At 46.0% G+C, this 24,782-nt stretch overlaps 1 protein-coding gene across 1 annotated transcript in view; it reads left to right on the top strand.

Moving 5' to 3' along the window:
- LOC140723525 (uncharacterized) overlaps positions 1 to 21,860 on the top strand; it is a 41,476-nt gene extending 19,616 nt beyond the window's left edge. The window contains exons 2-8 of the mRNA XM_073038088.1: positions 6,173 to 6,238; positions 6,848 to 6,893; positions 10,670 to 10,823; positions 13,292 to 13,413; positions 14,116 to 14,264; positions 17,680 to 17,712; positions 21,170 to 21,860. Coding sequence (XP_072894189.1) covers positions 6,173 to 6,238; positions 6,848 to 6,893; positions 10,670 to 10,823; positions 13,292 to 13,413; positions 14,116 to 14,264; positions 17,680 to 17,712; positions 21,170 to 21,221 — 622 coding nt within the window. The 3' untranslated portion in view covers positions 21,222 to 21,860. The remainder of the gene's footprint in view (positions 1 to 6,172; positions 6,239 to 6,847; positions 6,894 to 10,669; positions 10,824 to 13,291; positions 13,414 to 14,115; positions 14,265 to 17,679; positions 17,713 to 21,169) is intronic.
- Positions 21,861 to 24,782: the final 2,922 nt, after the last annotated feature.

Genomic DNA, 24,782 nt, shown 5'->3' with positions numbered 1-24,782 from the left:
GAATAAAGATCACCATAGGGGAACAGTCGCTAACCCAGTCTATACCTAGTACTTCACCCCGGGCACGTCGACGTGTCTAATTTGGCGCATTGTATTTTGCTGATGTACCCATCGTATTTTTGACAGCTTTGGTGAAAATTCCCGAGGGATGGAAACTGGTTTCTCCTCTATTGATAACCAGAATGAGAATCACAAAACATGCTTGAGGATCTCAGCAGGCCAAACAGCATCAGTGAAAAAAAGAAGTGTTGTCCGAGATTCGGGACGAAAACACTTCGGCAGGACTGGAGATAAAAAATAACAGCTGAGGAGTAGATTTAAAAGGTGCCGGGTGGGGAGAGCGAAACGCCAGGTGTTAGGTGAAACCTGGAGGCGAGGGAGTGGTGATAAAGAAATTAGCTTGGAATGTGAAAGAGAGAGGACCATTTAAAACAAACAAAAAAAATGTTGGTGCACCAGAGGGAGGCGATGGGCGGTCAAGGAGATATGGTGAGAGAGGGAAAAGGAGATGGGACATAGAATGTGGGGGGGGGGGCAGTGGAGTAGGGTCGGCGGTTTGGAGGGCATTACTGGAAATTTGAAAAATCGGTGTTCAGTTTATCAGGTTGGAGGCCACCCGTACAGAATATAAGGTACTGTTCCTCCATCCTAAGCCCTCATCACGACAGAGGAGGGGGCCATGGATGGACATGCAGCAATGGGAATGGGAAGCGGAATTAAAATGGATGACCACTCGAATGAAAAGCAACATCCTGAGATCATATGCAGCGGTGACGTAGGAATTGAGAGAAGGGGATGGAGTTTTTACATGTAGCAGGGTTGAACGAGGAATAGTTCCTCTAGCTCCCCCCCCCCCCTTTCCATACGGATCGCCCCTACGTGACTCCCTTGTCCATTTGTCCCTCCCCACTGAATTTCCGTCCCAGCTCTTATCTTTGTAAGCGGAACAAGTACTACACCTGCCCCCACACCTCCCTCACTAACATTCAGAGCTGTAAACAGTCTTTTCATATGAGGCCACACTTCACTTGTGAGTCTGTTGGAATCTTTTATTGTGTTCTGTGCTTCCGGTCTGGCCTCGTGTACATCAACGAGGCTCGACGTAGATTTAGAGACGGCTTTGAAAAAGACCTGCGTTCAGTCCGCCAGAACAAGCGGGATCTCCCAGTGTCCAGCGATTTTAATTCCAGTTCCAATTCCTGTACCGACATGTCCATCAATCACTGTCGTGATGAGGCCACGCTTAATTCCTTTTCACTATTTCCCATCCCCTTCTCCCGCCCCTCACCTTATCTGCTTCCCGCTGTTATGCCGTTGGCCCCCTCCTTTGTGAAAATCGCAAGAACTCTAGTTAAGGGGGGTCAACTGACCCAAAAAGAGAGAGAGACCATGTTCTCCCAAGAAGCAGAATGAAGGTGACTTTGACTATTGTCTCATGGAGACCACGTGAAAAGCCCTCGGGCAAAGTGGGCTGGTTGAGAGAGAGATCGCATTACCTGCAACTTGATTGACACCTGCGATCCCGTGAAGAAGTATAAAGGCGGGTCTGAGGGGAGGACCCTCAGACGCACCCAGTAGACACCAAGGAAACACGATATTGATTCCCGTGGGAGCGGGACGCCATTTTTGAAGGAAGCCACGTGCGTTAGATTCCGAATTTGAATCTGTGGCTAAAGCCAACGAAAGACTGCTTTTAAATAACAACGGGGAAGTCTGCTCCCCTGATTCCAAGAACCAGCTCTGCCAAGACGACGGGCAAGTGTGTATCTTTTCTAAGTCGTCTCTCTCTCTCTCTCTCTACAACGTGAAAATCCCAGCGGTTCCCAAAAAAAAAGGAAAAGCCGGCAAACTTCTGAGTGACTCTTTATATTTCCGTTGGACTCAGTATTAACCCCTAGACAACTGTAGAGCTTATTTCTGATTGATTATGGTTACACCGGTGTTTTAGATTGAGTTTTGACGATCTGAATGTTTTGTATTAACCATACATTTGTGCCCTTGTTGAATAAAACGTTTGAAAATAGTAGCATCCGACTCAGCTGATCCATCTATCTTTGCTGGTAAGTTACCTGGTTACGGGGTTTACATAACACCGCCAATCGCCTCTCTCTGGTAGTCCTCCCCCCCCCCCCCCACACCCCATTTTTTTTTCTTTCTTCCATGGACATCTGTCTCAGAATGAAGACCATTGTTGCTCCCGGTGAGGCCTCCAGTATATTGACCAGACTCGACGTAGATTGGGAGACAACGTCGCCAAGCATTTACGTTCCGTCCACCAGAACAAACGGGATCGCCCACTGGCCACTGATTTTAATTCCAATTCACATTCCCATTCCGATATGTCCATCCATGGCCTCCTCCGCTGTCGTGATGAGGCAACGTTTAGGTTGGGGGAACAACACCTTATATTCCGTTTGAGTAGGTGCAACCTGACGGCACCAAAACCGATGTTCCCACGCCCCTCCCCTTTTTACCATTTCCCATCCCGCTTTCCCCCTCTCACCTAATATCCTTGCCCGCCTGTCACCTCCCTCTAGTGCTCCTCCCCAATTTTGTTTTCTTTCTTCTATGGCCATCTGTCTCTTGCACCAAACATTTTATCCCCCCATAGATGCTGCTGCCTTGCAGAGTTCCTCCAGCATTTTGTGTGTGTGTTGCTCTGATTTCCGGCTTCTGCAAGTTTTGTCTTGTTTGAGAATTCGGGATCATATTAATTATCACTGACATTCACTGTGTGACGTGAAACGTGTTTTTGTAGCTGCAATACAGTGCAAAAACAGAAAATTCCCAATAAGTACATAAGTAAAGGGAGATAGATAGATAGATAGATAGATAGATAGATAGATAGATAGATAGATAGATAGATAGATAGTGTTGGGCTTGAAATTCTGCCCTGTGTTCGTTTAGGAAGGGAGACAACCAACACCGGAATATTACAAAACTTGGGTTTATTGCAGAATTCGTAACTGGCACAGCGAATCGACAGAAGTCGCTGGAGAAGGCGTTCTGTTTTCCCCTTACAATCTGCTCTTATTTATACCCCTTTTCCCCCCAGCACACCCCCGCTAAATATTAGGTAATATCGGGCACTTGTGTCCATCTTATTGGCCCGCAGCCATATGCTCACGAGTTACCTGTTTCTTTTGTTTACTGAATCGCGTGACACTAGTAGTTTCGGTGTAGCGGGGTCCCCAGTTTCGCTCCTCCCTCCCTCGCATTCCGGCCTCCTAACATTATGTGTATTACGTGAGCCACTCCTGACCTGTAATGGCAGTCTTGAATAAACCCCAACACTCCCTCCCTTGGCCTCCCAGAGGCCACATCCCCAAATCCCTTACAATCTTTTCCGCGGCTGCCGGGATCAGGCAGGGAGGTGAGCGTCCCCCGGCACTCTTTGGCGTGTCCTCCCTATTTGCTTATCCTGATTTGTCCGACCTAGGGTCACAAAATATGGGTAGGGGTTCCCTAAACATCCGCAATTTTTACAAGTAGCATGCAACATTTCAGAAAACTTATTCAAGAACAAATTCACAATCCCCCCCTTGCCATGGTCCATTTCAGTCCGTGTCCTCCCATAGCGCGTCCGCTTTCCGGGAGGGCCGTGTCCTCCCCTTCCACCGGGAACAAGGGTGCCTGGTACGCCGGTGGAGGTCCATCCTTTCCGGTCAAGGCTCGATCTATAGTCCCGCAACAACAACCACACGTAGTAAAGATAGCAATTGAAATAGACAGTCCTAGAGCCGACTGTCCCAGAAACACTCCCCACTTACCAAAGGTCTTATTTAGCCAGTAGAAAATGATGCCAGTTATTGTCCCCCTCCCTTCTTACCTTTTAATGCACTGTTGGAGAGCTCGGTGACAGGGTATGGACCATGCCACCGTTTTCCGTTCCAGGTGAGCTTCCCCGGGCCTCGGAGGAACACTTCCACTCCTACCTTGATGGTGTCCGACCCCTGCGGCTGCTCACTGTTAGATTATTGAACTCGCACAGTTATCAATTTTAACATATTTCTAAAAACTCTCATATACTCTGTTACTCAACACACAAATGTCTGAGTTTTGGTAACTCGAAATTGAAGTGCTCCATGGCTCCCTAGTACACAGAGAGGATCAAATGTGGGACGGTCGCCTTTCAAAACCTGACCTTCGCGTGGGAGATTTCTCCTCTTAACAACCAGTCTAAGGTAGGCGCCGTCAGTATCCCTGTGTACTACGGTGTCCGCGACACTTTTCTCCTCACTCCTGAGACTTTTATGCCCATCGTGGGCGGCGGGTACCCTCACTCAGAAGACTTTTCCACGGGCGGAGAATCTTCCTAAAAACAGATAAGAGTTAGTACTTACCAGTCACGATTCTGCACCGGGAATGATCTCTCCCAGGGTAATTTGGGTTGGTGAGGATCCGTCAGCAGACAAGATCTAACTCAGTGATTTAACTATCTAGTGGAAGTCTTCGATATAACAGGCACTTCCTGACCTTAGTCGAGCTTGCGGCCGCAAGTTGTCTGCCGTCGGACCCGCCAGCCTGTGTTGTCTCTCCCTCCCCACAAAGGGGTCACCAAATGTTGGGCTTGAAATTCTGCCCTGTGTTCGTTTAGGAAGAGAGACAACCAATACCGGAATATTACAAAACTTGGGTTTATTGCAGAATTCGTAACTGGCACAGCGAATCGACAGAAGTCGCTGGAGAAGGTGTTCTGTTTTCCCCTTACAATCTGCTCTTATTTATACCCCTTTTCCCCCCAGCACACCCCCGCTACATATTAGGTAATATCGGGCACTTGTGTCCATCTTATTGGCCCGCAGCCATATGCTCACGAGTTACCTGTTTCTTTTGTTTACTGAATCGCGTGACACTAGTAGTTTCGGTGTAGCGGGGTCCCCAGTTTCGCTCCCCCCTCCCTCGCATTCCGGCCTCCTAACATTATGTGTATTACGTGAGCCACTCCTGACCTGTAATGGCAGTCTCGAATTAACCCCAACACTAAATAGATACATAGATAGATAGATAGATAGATAGATAGATAGATAGATAGATAGATAGATAGATAGATAGATAGATAGATAGATAGATAAACCAACCGACAGGTGTAGATCAATAGATGGATAGATAAATGGATAGACAGATGGACACGCTCCAATGGGCAAAGTCTCTGCAGGATGGAGTCAGCGAGGATGTTTTCCCTGACTCAGATGTTTTGGATCAGGGACCTGCTCCATCATCAAGGGATGACATTGGCAATCAATCTCAGAATGAAGTGTATCATCGATAACATATTTGGTGCAATTTCTTCTTCTGTTCCAACAGCACAGCATGAGAGCGAAACATTGTAAATTGCAATAAATAAATACTTATGTCAGACAGGAGCTGTCAGGAGAGGAAGGGGAAAGACATTAGATGAAGTACACTTTATTAGAACTGAGGAGGGAGAGAAACGTAAGCTGGTCTGGGCAGCTGAGAAGGTGGGAAGGCGCTTTAGAAATGAAACATCTCTGCTCGGCTCAGATTTGACTGAATTGGTTTATCTGATGTACGAGGTACAGTGTAAAGCTTATTTTTACACTCCACACCAAACTCTCTCCTTCTGTCCGACCAGCCCTACCCTCAACCCACTCTTACATCTTCCTTACCGTGTTCATCCAATTCCACTCAATCACTCTTCCTTTCCCGTCTATTCTCTCGCACTCCCTCCTTCCCCATCTCTCTGACAGAAACTCTGTCTTTTCCTGGAGTGGAGGAGGCTACCTGAGGTGTTCTAACCGATGGAGGGCATGCATAGTTCACAGGGCGGGAACGTTATCCCATGTAGCAGAGGCTTCAGTAGCACACAATATAGATCTAAGAGGCGGAGTGAGAAGCTCACCAGGATTGTTAAGTGACCGGAATCAACTAGGGCTGGCTCTCCTGCTGTCGAGGATGCTAACCAGAATCCGCTTCGGTGCAGTGGGAAGGATAGTGCTTGGGTAGAGATACACTGACACTCCATCCCCTGTATCGAGATGAGCCAGTTAAAATTGTGGGATTATAGCCAATGTACGAAATCTTTCGCAATACAATGATGTTGAGTACTAGAACTGGCTCGGCGGGCCGATGGGCTGTTTGCTGTATATCCCTGTGAATGGCCTTATGTCCATGGCAAATACTGGATAGTGACTGTTTCTGTTTCTCATAGGGTAACAATGCTGCCCGTGTTTCTGCTTGTCGCCTCGCTGGCCAGCGTGGAAGGCTTGAGCAAAGAGTAAGACAAGAATCAAATTCCTTTCCTGCCGCAGTCCCACCATCTGCCGCTCTATCCCGATTCCTTGTATCCCTGCCAGTGCTGCCTCCGTGTGTTGCACTCCCTCCGACCAGGCACTGCCTGCCTCGCCTCCCTCCTTCAATCAGTTTTTCGGGACCAGCCGCCCTCCCCAACCCGGTTTCCATTCACAAACTTTGTCTCTTCAATCCATATCGCTTAAATCCTGATTCTCCCTGCGAAGGAAACCGAGGCAAGAATCACAACTGAGTAGTTGGATTAAACATTTGTACCGAGCCACATCAGTAACGGTAGACACTCGGCAACATACAATATGAGAGCTAAGAACCGAGCTCCTTTCAAAAAATTCATTCGTGGTCCCTTATCCAGCACGGCGTCTTTCTGCAAACCAGCCTCCCACTAGATAACATCCCCCATGTTTAGCGCACGGCTCTCTTAATGTCGTACCTTGTCACACTGTTGGGTTTGATCTGAGAGCCCTTCTCTTCTGATGGCACACATCAGAGAATCCACTGTTTTGTGGAAAGTGTGGGATGCTTGTTTGCATTGTCTATTGAGTTTCTGATTTTCTCACTGTGTTTTTGCTTCCAGTCATTGCTTGGGATATGATGTCCTCTGCACCACTGCGGATTATGAGGTAATGTGATCGCTGACTATTACTTTTCGCTTCCTCCTTCCCCCGGAAGTCCCGTCTCTCCCTCAGCCACATCCGTTCTCCCGAGAACCTCCCTGTCACAGGTCATTGTTCACTGTTGGCACCTGAGCCTCTAATTACCCGACACCGCCACGTGCAGATTCACGTCCACGTCATTCTTCCTCAGGCTGTAGGGACGAATTGTCTCTGCTCCTCCGTCATTGGTTCTGAACCCTGGAATTGCTTATCCATCAACACCGGGGAATCAGACACAGCTGGAGAACTGCAACCAGCTGACTACCCACCCTGGCCCCAATTCACCCAAGGAGGGAAGGGTAAAGGGTAAATTTTATTGTGTCTTTTGGAGAGGGTACGAAGGAGCTTTACTAGGATGTTTACTGAATTAGTGGGTCCATGCTATAGTAGGAATTTGTACACACTCGGAATGCTTTCTTGAATCGGCGGTACCTGAGGCGAGGTCATTAATGGTTTAAATGTTTGAGAAGTAACGCTGACATATGTTTTACGTGAGAGGTGGTAATAACAAAGAAGTATGCAGGAGGCCGTCAATTGTGAGTTTTGTTTTCTCTGTCGGTGGAAGGGCTTCAGAAACAATATGTTGAGACTACAAAACTTCAATGCGCATGTCAGAATAATAGTGAAGAGTAACTAGTGTAGAGAAACTTGGTTTTCAAAAGTTATTGAGGCCATGATTAAGAAAAAGGAAAAAAAATGTACTTCACAAGTATAGCCAGGTAGGAAACAATGAGGTGATTATGGAGTACAGGAATTGCAAGATAGCACTTGAGAAAGAATTCTGGAGGGCTAAAGGAAGGAATAACGAGTAGGCAAGGTGAACCCTAAGCAAGTATACAGAAATGGTAAGAGCAAAGGGATTGCCAAGGGCCAGAATTGCTCTGCTGTAAGATTAGAATCCATGTGTAGAGCCAAAACAGATGGGGGGGGGGGGGATTTTTTTTTTCCTGAAGATTTGCACACGGATTCTATGGAAGTGAGGAGAAGTGGCAGAAACATCATGGGTCCTGTACAGATTACAGATGAAGAGGTGTTTTCTAACCTGAGGCTTACCAGAGTGGATAAATACCCAGGAACTAATAATGTGTTCCCTCGGAAGCCACAGGCAGCCAGCTCAGACATTGCTTGGTCCTGAGCAGAAACATTTAAAACATCCTGTGCAATTGGAGAGATACCAGAGGATGAGAGGATAGCCAATGATATTCCGCTGTTTTTAAGGCTTTAAGCATAAAGCACGAAATTATAGGCCGGAATTTCTGACATCAGTTGAGGAAACGTTACTGGAAGTTATTCCAAGGGACCTGATGTTGAAGTATTTGGATAGACGTTGACTAATTAAGTACCATCGGCATGGGCTCGTGCCTGGTAGTTTATTTCTAACCATTTTTTAGAGTTTTTCGAGGAAGTTATCAGGAAAATAAATGGATGAAAGCAAGGCGTTGTGGGAGAAACCAGATAGTGGCAGTAGATCGTTGCCTCTCAGACTGGGGCCGGGGAGTATCGATGTGCTATAGACTGTGCTTGTTCTTTGTTGTTTTCTTTCGTCTATATCAACGCGACTGATGATAACGTGGTTAACTGGATCAGCAAAATTTCGATGACACCAAGTCTGGGGGTGTAGTGGACAGCGAGGAAGACTATCTTGGCTTCCAGTGGGATATGCACCAGCTGGCAAAATTGCCTAAAATATGGCAGGTAGAACTTAATGCAGACAAGTTCGAGGCTTTACACTTTGGCAGGACTAAACACACATCAGGACACTGAAGAATGTGGTAGAGCAAAGTGATCTGGAATACGGTCCATAGTTCGTTGAAATGTCATCATGTGCAGATACAGTCGTAGAAAAATCGTTCAGCACATTGGCCTCATTAATCAATGTATTGAGTGCTGGAGATGAGATGTTTAGTTGAACATGTTTCAGACGTTGGTTAAGCCCAATCTAGAGTATTGTCTGCTGTTGTGGTCACCTTCATAAAGGAAAGATGTAATTAAGATTGAAACAGTACAGTGAAAATTTACAAAGATATTGCCGCGACCGGAACATCTGTATTACAAGGAAATATTGTAAAACGTTTCGTCAGTATTTCTTAAAAGATTGAGAGTGGTTTTGAAAGATGTTTACAATGTTAGGAGTGGAGTACTTTTTTCCACTGGGGTTGAGTGGGACTACAACCAGCATCCTGGGTCCAGTGTGAAAGTTGAAAAGTTTAAAAGGAACATGAGGAAAATCCTCTTCACTCAGAGGATCATGAGAGTGTGGAATGAGCGACCCGCACAAGTGAGGCATGCGAACTGGATTTGATCGTTTAAGCGAAGATTAGATCATTACATGGATGATGAGGTATGTAAGTCTTTGGTCTCAGTACAGATCGACTGCAGTAACAGTTCAACTGGTCACTGCATGGATTAGATGTGCTGACGGGCTTGTGTTGTACTTCTCTATGTCTCCATGGGATTTTACGGACAAGGTTTTTCGCCCCGAGTGAGCTGAATGCTTCGAGCATACGACCTTTGTTGTTAGACCATAAGGCCATAAAATATAGCAGTAGAAATACGCCATTAGTCCCATATAGACTGCTCCGCCATTCAAACGTGGGCTGATCCAATTCTTCCCTTCATCCCCACTCCCCTGCTTTCATCATATACACTTTGATGCGCTGATTAATCAAGAACGTATTGATCTCTGCCTTAAATACACCCAATGACTTTGCCTCCAAAGCCGCTTGTGGCAACCTATTCTACAGATTTACCACCCTATGACTAAAGTAATTTCTCCACATTTCAGTTTTAAAAGGACGATCTTCAATTCTGAAGTCGGAGCAAATTGTCTTCGAATCCTCTACCACGGGAAATAACTTTGCCAAATCTACTCTGATCAGGCATTTTAACATTCTAAATGTTTCTAGGAGATCCCCCTTCATTCTCCTGAACTCCAGGGAATACAGCCCAAGATCTGCCAGACTTTCTTCATACAATATCCCTTTCAACCTTTTCATTTTAGTGGAAACAGTTGCATTAGAGATTTTTCCCAGGCATTTAGATAGACACCTGAAGGAAAATGTTAAGAGCATGGACAACGTGAAGAGAGAGGGACATATTTTAGTTAGCCAGTTGATTACGAGTTTAATTGACCTGGCACAGTGTTGTAGGCCGAAGGGCCTGTTCTTCTACTTCTCTATGTTCTCTGTTCTATGTTTGATTTGTCACAGCTACCTTGTTACAGACAGTAAATCCGCCGTTATCATTTGCGCCCAACACATTCTGAGGATGTGCTGCGGTAGTTCGCCAGGATTGGCATGTCTTCCCACCAATGACTCCTCATGACCAATACGTCCTTTTAATATGGGAGGATACCAGAGCACCCGGAGGGAACCCACGCGATCACGGGGAGAACGGAGAATTCTTTGCAGCCGAGAATGATGATGTGGACGGCGGGGAATTGAACCCATTTGCGAGTGCTATAAAACTCTATGTTGGTTGTTACAATACGCTGCCGCCTTGCCAGGGTACCTTCCGACCACGAAGGGACTATGGATAATGTGCGCATTACTGAGCGTATCTGTTCAGAGGAACTTCTGCCACTTTAAGCCCTTACGCTGGTCAGTGTCATGACATTCTGTTCTTTGCTTTGCTCATATCGTTCTGCCTCCATGTAAACTAGCCTTCCTCCTCAATTCCGAAACGCACATCACCGAACCGCTCTTACAAATCCGTACAGTAAGAACTCCATCCTCTGTCAGCAGTTCCGCCGTTACAATGAATCGGTCTGGGTCGGAATGCACGTCAACCAGGTCATCGTTCACAGTACTGACATTGCACCGCTGTACCACATGATCTCCTTTAGCAGAACTTTCCCGTTATCGCTGAACGACTATTTCAAACAGCAAAACTCGGAAGGTAGGAGAACTCCCAATTTTATGGCATCAGAAAGTATCTGTCGTCTGTCTACTGGGACAGGCTGTTTCAGACCCTTATGTATTTGTTAAGTTGGATGCTTTGAAAATTGTCGTTATGGGAGTACAATGCTTGTATGTAAAACGTAAAAATTGCAAGTGTAGAAAACCGTGGTTATCTAGAGATGTGGAGGCGCAGGCTGAGAAGAACTGGAGATGTATATCACGTATAAGCAGGTAGGAACAACATATGTATTTATGGAGTAACCCTAATGCAATGGAACACATAAAAAGGAATCAGGAGCGCCAAAGGAAGGCATGAGTTTTCCCCAAAAGACAAGTAAAGGGGAATGATCGGGGATACTACATATATGTTAAGAACAAAAGCATTGCAAAGGACAAAATTTAGTCCTCTGGAAAAACTGAATGGTATTCCATGTGTGTAGTCCAAAGAAGTGGGGAGGTCATAAATGATTTTTCTTTTTCATCTGTATTTAGTCAGTAGACCGCTACAGCATCTATAGCACAGAGGCAAAGCGGAAACATCTTCACACAGGAGGACGTGTTTGTTGCCCTGTTGCAACTTAGGGATGCAAGTGGAAACATCACCGGCGTGTTAAAAGTGATAGTCAGCAGTATGTGATGTATCAGAGGACTAGAGTATAGGTAATGTTGTTGCTGTAATCATGAAGCAGGAAACTATCGGGCGATCAGCCGGGTACTAATAGTGGCAAAATTAGTTGAAGGTATTCTAATCAAATGGATACATAAGTATCTGTTTTAACATGGATGAGGATTAATCAGCTTAGCTTCCTGCCTATACATTATTGAGGCCGTTGCAACTAAAGATGATGAAAGCAAGGCTATGGACATTGTATACATGGATTTCAGTATTCCAGTTGAGAAGGGCCCGCGTGGGCGTTTGGTCAAGAAGTTTCGATGCATTCAAGATTAGGTAGTAATTTGAATTAGACACTGGCTTTGCGGAGCAGCGAAGTACATTGTTGCTTCCCTCTCTGGCTGGAGACCTGTGACTAGTAGAGAGCCGTAGGGATTGATGTCGTGTCCGTTGTTGTTTGCCATCTATTTAAGGGATCTGAATAATAAATGTGGTTAACTCGATTCGTAAAATTCAGGGACCACACTAAGATCGGGAATGTAGTAGACAGTGAGGAATACTGTCATGACCTGCAGCGGGATTTGGGCGAGCTGGAAATTCTGCTTAAAACGGCAGATGGAACTTAATTCAGTCAAGTGCGAGATTTGCAACTTCGGTCGGACCAGCCACGGTAGATCTTAAACAGTGAAAGACAGGGCACTGAGGAGTGCGGCAGAGCAAAGGGGTCTGGGAATACAGGTCCATAATTGACTGAAAATAGCGTCACAGGTTGATCGGGTCGTAATAAAAGATGTTTGTAGATTGGTCTTAACTAAAAGTATTGAGTAAAGGAGATGCGAAGTTATGTTTAGGTTGTCAAAACTGAGAAATAAACAAGTTTGCAAGAGAACAGAAGAAATTTTATAGGGATTTCCTGGGTCTTAAGGACCTTAGCTATAAGGGAATATTGAATTGGTTAGGTCTTTAATTTCTGGAATACAGAATATTTAGAGGACATTTCACAGAGGTTTAATAATTATGATGGGTATAGATAGGTTGAACCATACAGGCGTTTTCCACTGAGGCTAGGTGGGAATACAAGCAGAGGTTAAGAGTGAAAGTTGAAAAGTTTGAGGGGATCCGTCTTAACTCAAAAGTTATGGCAACATTTAAAGTCCTGGCAGCAAATATTGGTGCATGCGAGCTCGTCTTCAAAGTTTAAGCGAAGTTTGGATACTAACATAGATGGGGGGAGTATGAAGGGTTAGGATCCAAGTGGTGATCGAAAGAATTCGGGCACTTTAACTCGTTCAGCACGGAGCAGCTAGGCCGAATGGCCTGTTTCTGTGCTGTTCTCTTCTATAACTTGATGACTCCATGACTCAGAATGAACTGGATGAGGCAGTGTAAATTGGAATATTAAGCTTGCAGATGACAAGAAGCTTTGCTGACTTGGAGATAATGTGGAGTATTGTTGTAGGCTGCAGCAGGACAGAGACAGGATGTGGCGGTAGGCTAATAAAGAGTAGGTGTTGTTCAACCCCGACAAATGTGAAGTTAGATTGTAGAAGGAAATTTGGGTTCCGCACCACAGATCCATTAAACCTGCAGCAGAAATTGACATGGTTATTGAGAGCGCGTGTGGTATGTTGCCCGGGGTGGTGTCAGAGGCAGGCACAATAGATCACTTAGGAAACTCCTTGATAAGCATATGGACGTCTGTGTGGGAGTGAAGATTCAGATTGCTCTTAAAATAGCTTGTAATGTAGTCACAACACCGCGGAATGTAGGGTTTGTATTCAAACTAACGCTTTAATATATTAGTGTTTCCAAAGACATGTATTAAGGGTTATAATATTCTACAACACTTTTAGGGATGGAGATACAATTGACTGGACAAGTTCTCATTTCATTCACCGGGCGTAGAATGCTTGCAGTCTACTTCATGCTTCCCGAAGAGCTCTGGGACAATCCTCCAACAGCAACCGACCCACGAGTGAGTACCAGCTGAAAGCGGACAATACGTTGTACTGTGTCTGACCCCCATCCCCCTCAATCTCTAGAGAGGCAGGTGTTCAGGAAGGAGTCCTGCAGAATCGTCTGAATGTAACTTCTTTATCAGCATCTGAAATCAGACACAAGTGCTTGACCAGGAGGAAAAACTGGAGTTGGTTCAGGTGTTTGAGATTAAGTCCCAGAGTTCTGTCAGCACCGAATAATGTCAATGTTTTCCAGGAAGGTTTGAAATTCGGCACGTCAAGACGCTTTTGCTGTCCAATATGCAGGAAGAGTTTGGGGTTACTTAAATGCACACGGTGCAAAAGGACGAACATAACATGATTATCTTAACGGGAAATCATGCCTGACAAATTTGCAGGTATTCTTTGAGGAAACGACAGGCCGGTCTGAAAAAAGGCGAGGAAGTGTGACAAATCAGTCTATCTGAATCTGAACCTGAGGTAGATGCAGTGAGTCATGGTGGGTGCGTTTCCAACCGATTGTTTCTGTTCCGGGATACTGAAGGGAGAAGAGGTGTAGGGGGAAGTATCGCGGGTCCGGAAGCTGGGCGGCGAGTGGAACTGCAAAGTGATCTCAGCTATGACTTGACAACTGATTGAATGGAGGAACAGGGTGGAAAACGGGGGGCTGGTGAACTGGAATTTCCCTGTTCCCATTTTACGGTGTTTGCATCTTTCAGATGTTTATCACTCCTTTCCCGATGATGGATGTGTTCGCTAGGAAAATCCGTCGGTTTCGCTTTTCCGACGTAGGTGATTTCAACCGCACGCTCACTGAGCAGAATGTCCCTGTCAACAATTCCAACTTCTTCGTGTATGCCTGCTTGGGGTAGGTCACACAGCGGGGCGTTTAGTTGGTCTTTTGTGCGATCAGTGGCCAACGAGCTGAGGATTTTCTCTCACAAGTGTTTTCTAGAAGAAAGATAACCAGGCAGCCTAATTAACACTTTCCTAGAATGTGCTGTAACCATGTTTCGGGAGCCAACATATCATATGCACAGCTTCCTCATCAGAACCCACAGTTTCCCAATATCCAATGACAGCAGGATGTCTCCACACAGGACAACACCACTCCCGGTGTGAACACTTACTCCGAGGGTGAATCCATCATTCTCACCACGTCACCAATAGTAAATATCTTAACCCCATGCAGATACAGCACTGGAAAGTGAAACACGAGATTTCACCCAGGTTAACAAACAATCACTCTTCCCTCTCCCAATCCCTCTCCCGGGCAAAAGAACTGAATTTCATTGCTGGTGCTCCGAGACAACGGAGAGCATAAAGCAGAGCCGCCATGTAGTGTCCCGTTTTGGATGCCCAGACACAGTTACTCAGCATTTTTGTCCCACCTTCCTGCAAAGTCACTTCATGCACTGTCAGATTCAGACCATTATCACTGTCCCATCTAAAGACAACACCTCGCATGAAGGCACCATGAATCCCCGTGTTGTGCGCGGCGGCATTGTGTACGTCCTGCTGAGCGAGCAGTGAACCACGTCTCCGGGTTCACGTCGCTGCACACGACTGAGGCTTCTTCAGATTCTGGCGCCAAAAAACAATTAGCGGCCAAAGGCTCGGAATTGGCGACTAAATGCATGAGGAAGATTGTCTCTGTGAGCGAGTCGATAAATAAATCAGAGGCAATGTATCATTAGGGTGCTCACGCTGACAGAGGGGTGGAAACCCTCCCGTGGTGAACCCCATCTCCTCACGCTGCTCTTTCAAAGGGAAGGGACCGTTTGAACGACTGTCCTCGACTCTAAAAGTGAATGGCTGAATGCTGTTCGATCACAGAGCCCTGTAATAAATTCCTAAGCTTTTCAAATTTTCCTGACAGATTTCTCAGTCAAGATCTCCCCTGTACAAAACACTGCTGGCCTGAGACTGTTTTATCACAAGATACTCCAAAGTTTCACCCTCAATAATGACTCAAAAATCTCATCAGCGGGTAGCGGTACACGGACGATTTATAATTAGTTTTCGATAAGATAATGAGATGTGGGAGAAGTATTGAACCATTCGGCCCATCGAGACTCTCCACCATGTTATCATGCCTCATTTGTTATCCCGCTCGCCTCATTTCTCCTGTTTTAATCTCTGTACTTTGTTACCTTTACGAATCAAAAGCCGATCAAACTCCACCTTAAATAAAATCACAAACATGGCCTCCACATCCATGGCAATGAATTCTTCAAATTCAGCGTCTTCTGATCCTCATGTGCTGTGCTGTACTACAGCATGTTCTATTAAGGTGGGAGGTTATATAGGAGCAGGGTTTCAGAGTCGACAACAACACTGCGGCCGAAGGGCCTGCACTGTTCTGTACTATTCTATCTTCCATGTTCTAGCAAAAGGAATTCTTCATCCTCTCTTAGGCTACGCACTCTGCTCCAATCCCCAATCCTCAATCTCTCTCCAGCTACTCTGACCAGGCCGTTCAATGGTTATATAACCATATAACCATATAACCATATAACAATCACAGCACGGAAACAGGCCATTCCGGCCCTCCTAGTCCGTGCCGAACTCTTAATCTCACCTAGTCCCACCTACCCGCACTCAGCCCATAACCCTCCACTCCTTTCCTGTCCATATACCTATCCAATTTTACCTTAAATGACACAACTGAACTGGCCTCTACTACTTCTACAGGAAGCTCATTCCACACAGCTATTACTCTCTGAGTAAAGAAATACCCCCTCGTGTTTCCCTTAAACTTTTGCCCCCTAACTCTCAAATCATGTCCTCTCGTTTGAATCTCCCCTACTCTCAATGGAAACAGCCTATTCACGTCAACTCTATCTATCCCTCTCAACATTTTAAATACCTCGATCAAATCCCCCCTCAACCTTCTACGCTCCAATGAATAGAGACCTAACTTGTTCAACCTTTCTCTGTAACTTAAGTGCTAAAACCCAGGTAACATCCTAGTAAATCGTCTCTGCACTCTCTCTAATTTATTGATATTTTTCCTATAATTCGGTGACCAGAACTGTACACAATATTCCAAATTTGGCCTTACCAATGCCTTGTACAATTTTAACATTACATCCCAACTTCTGTACTCAATGCTCTGATTTATAAAGGCCAGCGTTCCAAAAGCCTTCTTCACCACCCTATCTACATGAGACTCCACCTTCAGGGAACTATGCACTGTTATTCCTAGATCTCTCTGTTCCACTGCATTCCTCAATGCCCTACCATTTACACTGTATGTTCTATTTGGATTATTCCTGCCAAAATGTAGAACCTCACACTTCTCAGCATTAAACTCCATCTGCCAACGTTCAGCCCATTCTTCTAACCGACATAAATCTCCCTGTAAGCTTTGAAAACCCACCTCATTATCCACAACACCTCCTACCTTAGTATCATCAGCATACTTACTAATCCAATTTACCACCCCATCATCCAGATCATTTATGTATATTACAAACAACATTGGGCCCAAAACAGATCCCTGAGGCACCCCGCTAGTCACCGGCCTCCATCCCGATAAACAATTATCCACCACTACTCTCTGGCATCTCCCATCTAGCCACTGTTGAATCCATTTTATTACTCCAGCATTAATACCTAACGACTGAACCTTCTTAACTAACCTTCCATGTGGAACTTTGTCAAAGGCCTTGCTGAAGTCCATATATGGACTTCACATGAACATATGGTTCATGATTTTCCAGCTCTTTCTTCAAAACTACATCTATCGTTGAGCTGAGAGTCTCTCGCTAATTTTATACCTTCATTTTATCCCTGAAACAGTATGTAGTTTTAGGTAAAAGAGTGTAAATGGATGTGGAATGTTCTGTGTGCGAGCGGGGCGGTAAATGAACCAGAGCCGCTGCAGTATCGGTTGGGTGTCCGTGCCTACGGAATGGTGGGAACGCTCTGGCGCTGTCAGATAGAAGGCTCGCTTATCACATTGCTCCTCCGAGGGTTGAAACGGTATGAAAGGCTACACTGTGTGTCCCGAGAGGGAAGCTCCGTCAGTGTTCCAGAGAACTCTCCGGTTCAGGCATCAATAGAGGGAAGGAATTTGGTGGGATTGTTGAACTTGATGTTGACTTCTAAGGGGTCAGTGTGCCCAGAGGGAAGGTGGGCTGGTATCCCGGCGCTGCCGCTGAACATCTTTGGAAGGATTCAGGCGTCGGGTGGCAGTGATAAGGGAAGAGTTGGTCACAGTTAATTGGTTGATGTGCGGTCTCTAATTCTTTATTTGTTTTTTCCACAACCACGATTAGGAAGTCAGTGGAGTTCCGTCGTTTGTCGCAAGGGTAAGTGCAGGGGAATGTTGTGAATGTGATCGGGTCAGTTAATGAATCAGAGACGCTGCGGTATCAGGTGGGTGCTCTTGCTGACGGTCGGTCAGGAAAGAAAATATAGAACACTAGACCTCTATGCTCGCCCTTTATCCTTGATTGTTGCCGACTCAAGACCTTCATTCCTACAAAGCCGTCTTTTTTTTCTATTATCCATGTGTCTAAGAGTTTCTTAAATGTACCTGGTAGCTATGTCTCTTATCGGACTCCTGACACCGCGTTCCACACACCCACCATTATGTGCAAATACATACGCCAGGCAGCCGCTATACCTCCGTCTAAGTACTTTAAAATTATATCTCTTGGTAGTTATTTCCACACTGGGAAAAATGTCTTTGGCCATCCACATGACCTATGCCGTTTATCTTGTACAACCCTATGCAGTCGCCTTTCACCCACTTCGCTCTAAAAGGAAAAGCCAGAGCTCGCTAAACCTATCCTCATGTGAATATCCCTCTAGTCTAGGCAGCATACTGGTAAATCTCATTTTTTCAGCTTCGAAAGCTGTTACATAAATTCTTTAATGAGGCGACCAGAATTGAGCACAATATCCCAAGTTTAAATGAGCGGCAACATTACTCGCCGCTTTGAACTCAACCCCTCGGCGACTGAGGCCAACATCTCATACAGTTTCATAACAACCTGTTCAACTTGTGTGTCAACTTTAATGACTCTATGAGCGTGAAATTAAAGATGACACTATTCTTGCACAGTGATAATGAACCTGTCATGAACCCTGCATTTTGCATTCAAATTCGACTTTGCAAAGTGTATCACTTCACACTTTTCCATATTGAGCTCAGAGTTTGCCAATTCTCAGCCCAACTTTGCATTCCTCATTGCCCTGTTGTAACATACAACATAATCCACACTATCCCGAAATGTCAACTGGAAATGGAACAGCATAATCACCCGCTTCCCGAACAGATTTCTGCGGAACACCACTGGTCACCGACCTCCAAGCGGAATACCCTCCACCTGTTACCACACTCTATTTTCTGTGGGTAAGCTAGTTCTATCTACAGTAGCCACGATTGTCTGCCGCCCATCGCTGAGAAAGTTTTCCTAAATTCTTCATCAGTGTGCTTTGTCTAATAATTAAAAATTTGATTCCGTTCCTGAGACATGTCCTGCCCTCTCACAGCCGTGATCAGACTATCGTTCTTCAACTGTCCAGAAATACTGTCGAAATATATCCTCCAACAGTTTGACCGCACGTACGTTGGGCCTACTGGTCTGTAATTCCCAGCGGTTGCCCTGTTTCTTTCATTGGTCAAAGGAATAACAGCTGGCAACGTCCAATCCTGTGATACTATTGCAATAGCCAGATGACACAGAAAGGTCATTACCAAAGGCGCAGCAGTATCTTCCGTCCCTTCCTGTAGAAAACTGGGATACATCCCCTCTGGCAATAGGAATTTATGTACCCTAATGTTCTCGAAAATTTCAGCTCATCCTCTTTCAAAACATCGATATGTTCAAGCATATCAGCATCTTCTACATCATGCTCACATTTGAAAAAATCCCTCTCAATTGTGAGCACTGAAAGAAAATATACATTAAGGACCTTCACTATCTGGGCCGACCTCAGGCACATATTTCCTCTGTTATTCCTGATCGGTCCTACGCAGTCATCCGTCTGATCTTCACATAGGTGTAAATGGTCTTTGGGTTTCTAAGCTCCTGCCTGGCTAACTTGTAGTTCATTTGAAACCTCTCTGATCCCTGCTTCCTAAATCTTAAGTCTGCTTCTTCCTCTCTCTGGACAATCTCTTATCAACAATGACTCCTTTACTCTACCATCACCGACCCTGTCTCAATGGGACAAACCTATCCAGAAGAACATGCTAGCTCTTCCTTAAAAAAAATCCACAGTTCAGTTGTGCATTACCCTGTGTATATCTCTTCCCAATTTACGTTTTCAACTTCCTGACTAATAGCATCGTAATTCGCTCTCCCACCAATCAACTGATTTATAATACCGTGTCTTCCTATCCTCATTCAATGCCAGGGTAAAGAATAGGAGTTGTGGTCACTGTCTGTGATAGGAGGTCTGGCAGTATCGCATCGGGAAATATGGCAGGTGACCTGGTTCACTGGTCTAATATGGCGTTTCCTTCAGATGTACTGCCAGTAATGAGTCGAAACCACTTATGTGTTTCCCGAACAGTTTCTGCCAATCTAAACCTTTTTCTCTAAGGAGGTTCCAGTCAATATAAGGGAAGTTAATGTCACAATGATAAACGTCTTTATGCTTACATATTTCCAAAACTAATCTCCTGAATTGTTCCTCAGTCGTTATTTGGCTATTTAACTGGTCCGTCTACTTCATACTTCCAATAGCTTATCTACTCTTCCGGATTCTGCCTCCATCCACATTGACTCACTGAATGATCCGATCACGACTCCTCCATTTGTGCTGCTGTGAGATTATCCGACTCTTGCACTTTTCCCCCAGTCCCGTTTGAAACATAGAAGCACTGGAACATCCAGAAGCGATTCTTGCCCTTGTAACAACAAAGCATCAGTTATGGCCATAACTCCGTAGTCCCATGTACTGAGCTGCTCTCGAAATACAGCTCCCTTGTTCCCACACTTCTCGCATTAAAATAGGCGCAGTACAATCCAACCTACTGTCTGTAGGTTCACCGCCTCTCCTTTCTCACAATGTCCCAATACGCCACTGTTTTTTTCCTCTGACATATCCCATTCCCCTCGCGAATTCTGTTTCCGTTCCCTGCCACCTCTCTCAAACCTGTCGGCAAGGTTTCCCTCCAGTTCATGAGGCGAAGTAGGTACCGAAGCGGGTTTTGGGATACAGTATCCACCTCTATTTGGAAAGGTTGGAGTGATTAAGCATAGCCAGGGTGTCTTTGTAGAAGGAAAATCACGTTCCATAAATTTGATCAGGTGTTTTAAACAGGTAAACAAGAGGTCTGACACGGTCCCAAATTGTAAGATAGCTGAAAGGTGACATACAATGGATCCCTTTGGATAAATGTAGGTGGATCGGTGGAATTGGAAACACAGACAGAGAGATGGTGAAGATGTCTGACCCGTTGCCCTGCAGCTATAAAATCATTGGCACCCAGAGTTGGGAGGTCACCTGACAACTGTTCATTATGTTGTTTAGACTTCACCTGCAGGATTGTGTACACCTGTGGTCACTACAATATTGAAGGGATGTGATTTTGCTTGTGAGGGCGGAAGCGAAGAATCCCATGGGCGTAGGAAGTCAGACTACAGACACGGGAGTTTCTAGCTTAGAAAATTCTAGCAATAAGTCACCCATTGCTTCTGTGACACCGCTGTTTTTTTTTCTTTGGAGGGGGACCGGTTTAATGATGAAGAGAACAATACTTTCAGTAAAAGGACTGCTCTTCCACACCCAACTCTCTGTTATATCTTTCAGTCAGGAGATATGGTTCGTTTCCACCGGCGGATTCGACTGCCCGGCCACGTGAGGCCAACGAGGACGCTTTGGATTCTCCGCTTGCTTCCTGTTAAACGCAGCTTTCTACATGCTCTCCACTGTTAATTCACTCCCAACACCGCCACTCAGTAATCTCAGCACTGGCCTGTTCACCCGTGGGGTAATGCCAGACATCGACTACCCGTGACCAACCCGTGTGGGATCATCACCTACTCTCACAGGGGCCGCAGAGTGGCTGTATTGTCGTTGGCCACCGTGGTCCTTCGGCTGACACAGGACTATCTGACCTTTGTAATGCGATGTGGCCCAGAAATTATATTAGTTGTCGGGCTGGTTCGATTTGTCACGATTACCAGACAGATTGGACGCTTCCTGGGATCTCTTTCATTCCCGGCGTAACAGTACGATAGAGAACACTTCCAAAACCGCGAGGAATCCCAGACTGACGTTTGAGGTTCGAGTGGATGTCTGTGTCTCTTATGCGAGTGCACGGCGGAAAGTCAAGAGACACGGGCCACTTTTGTCGGACCGCGCGGGTTTTCGGCACCAGAGCTGTGTAAATACTGGGCAGAACAGCCGGCGGATGTTTGATATCATCCACTTCCTGTGTTGATGTAACTGTAAACACTCTCGTGTACTCTGATGGTAGCAGGGTTTCTAATATTTCTTTTTCCACGGCTTGTGGCAGCTTCTTCTCGGAGCTCACTACTGACCACACTGCCTTTCTGACATCTGTCCCGCGGTGGTATAACCATTTCCCAAACTAACTGTATGAATCAATAAAGCCAACGCTGTTTGCATTAACTTGGTCTGCATCTCTTGTCAAACGCTCGCTGGTGTCAAATCCGACTGTTCATTGGGAAGGTACATTCAGCCCCACCGGGAATAACCAGCTCCTTGGGCAGTGAAAACAGCATGCTGACACACCCACACTAACAGCTCACCCCTCTTCCCTTCCAACACTGAGCCACTCTGTGGAAAACTGTCAGCTGATAGTGACGCCGCCTGGGGTGCGGGGAGGGTCGTGTGGAACCGGAGCGGTACACCGTCAGGGAAAATGCGAGCAGTCACATTACTAACGTGGGCCTACATCCCAAATGGTCTCTCCCACCATATTGGTATCACATGCCGTGAGGATAGATAGGTCTGAGTTGATGGCTCGGATAGTCAGAGCGCAGGAGGATAACCTGTCCGTGGGGTAATGCCAGACTTACCAGCTATCACTGGACAGACGCCATACCCACAACATTCCCCCTCTTAACAACCTCCATCCTTTCGCACGTCTGTCAATCTACTCGGGGCGAAGCACCAAACCCATAACGGTATCTTGCAGAGAGACAGTAACAACTGGAATGGGAGGTGTGAGAATCAGAGAACAGTGATATTAAGAATCAGCGTGTGGAGAGGGGACATTCGATGAGGGGCAAGGGAGGGGCGTGGTTTGGATATCGTTGGAGGTGATGTTGCTGTCGGAGGGGGTGATAATTGTTTAGAGATAAAGGATTGGGGTGGACGAGGGGCTCGGAGACGTAATCAGTAACAGATCTGAGAAGGGAGCTGTGGCTGGGCGTGACTGTGGAAGTGATGGGGTGTGGGGGGGCGGGGGAGGTGGATGAGTACGGAGAGTCTGATTACCGAGGGACCCGGGAGGGAGCGCCGTGTGTTTGACGGTGGGGATGTCAGAATCAGGTTTAATATCACTGGCGCATATCTAGACATTTGTTGTCTTATGACACTAAGACAGAAAATGCAAAGTTATAAAAGTATAAATTACATTGAGAAATATATATTAATATTAATTACGTATTTTTCAATGTATACGTAGTTCATAAAGGGAGGGAAATTATGTGGGCGTATATATGGACTCATTTTCTATTCAGAAATTTGATGGCGGAGGGTAAGAAACTGTATCTGAAATGTTGATTGTGGGTGTTCAGGCACCGTTAACTCCCCCTGACGGTAGCAATGAGAAGAGTGCGTGTCCTGGGTGATGGGGATACTTAGTGATCGATGCCCTATCTCTGATCATCGCCTGTCGAAGATGCCTTTGGAGCTGGAGAGGACAATGCCCGACATCAATTTAGCTGAGACTGCAACTTTCTGTAGCCTTTCCGATCCTGTGCAGTGGCCCCCTGAGGAATGGGTGGAGCGTCGGAGGGTTGATCACTGAGAGTTCAGGGAGGAGTAGCAGTTCTGGGAGATTGACTGTACACCCATCTCGTTAACACAGTGAGGGACGCGGAGCACACAGGCTGCCTGCGAACTGCAATGGACCGACCCTGTGGTTGTTCCGGTACTCGCAGCAGAGCAAAGCACAGGAGGCCAAACGGCCCCTAAAATTAGCGCTGGCAATCTGCATGACCATGGTTAATCCTCCCATGTCTCAGCTCCTCTACTATGCCGGACCCCATCGCCCACAGCTCCTCCATCATTTAAGTATGCACCCGTCTCCACTTTAACTTGTGGATGCAGCTACATGAGAGAACAAATGAGCCCGTGCCGCGCTCAAGCCTGAAACTTGTTCCGCTCTAAACCAATGTGAAGTGCCACCCTCGCTATCCATGCCCCTTGTCCAATTTCTGCTGCGTTCTGCAATCATCACTCAACTCCCTCCCCGGCAAATACCTTTCTCCGAATCCCTCCGGTTTCCATCCTCTGCTGACACTCTGCGATCAGACTCGTCCTGTCGGGTTATCTCCCAATGACCCTTCCGGTCTAGCTCTGTTTTAGACAATAAGACCGTAACATATACGAGAAAAGCTCTAAGCCAGCTGGATCATCGAGTCTGCTCCGATCTCTCTCAGCCCAATCTTGTCTTCTCGTAACGCTTCATGCCCCGAGTAATCAAGTATCTATCAATTTCTGCCTTTTATATATCAAATAACCCGGCCTCCACAGATGTCTCCCTAAATAAAGATCCCGATAATCCATCCTTCCCTCCTACACTAGTTCTTCAGCCACACATGCACCTGTCAGATCATCCTATCCTTACCTTCACTGGCGAGTGCACAGGCAGTGGTCTAGATATAACTACCTTGAATGTCCTGTTTGTCTGCTTCCTGTCTCGCTCCATAAAATCTCTCTTCAGTGTGTACCTATTTCCCCGTGTATGTTACCGGTGGTCAGATATATCTCGGCTTCCGGTTGCTCACACTCCCCCGTGAGAATGCCGTGGAGCGATCAGAGACTTCCCTGACCCTGACGCCTCGGAGAAACATGCCGTCCATGTGCCACTGTCGAGTCGACAGAATCTAGCCTCTGTTCCTCTGACTATTTCATCTTCCATCACCACCGCAGTCCTCTTCATCTCTCTGTTCTTCCATGCTACCAGAGTGCCAGGCACCAGATCACTGCGACCACCTGCTCCCCACCCTGGAGCAGATGTGTATATCAGGAACGCAGGAGATATCCCGGAATTCCCACATCTAACGCACAGAACAACTCCGGAGAGATGTTGCTGACATTAAGTTGCTGCACAAACACTTTTATTTACGGGGTAACGAAGACCAAGTTCAAGCAACAGTTCATCAGTGTAAAGAAATGTCCGTTTCTGTCAATTATTCCATTAATTGATAAACATAATATCTAAGTT

Source organism: Hemitrygon akajei, unplaced genomic scaffold (genome assembly GCF_048418815.1).
Source record: "Hemitrygon akajei unplaced genomic scaffold, sHemAka1.3 Scf000117, whole genome shotgun sequence".
Taxonomy (NCBI): Eukaryota; Metazoa; Chordata; class Chondrichthyes; order Myliobatiformes; family Dasyatidae; genus Hemitrygon; species Hemitrygon akajei.
This window is presented reverse-complemented; position numbering and strand designations above follow the sequence as displayed.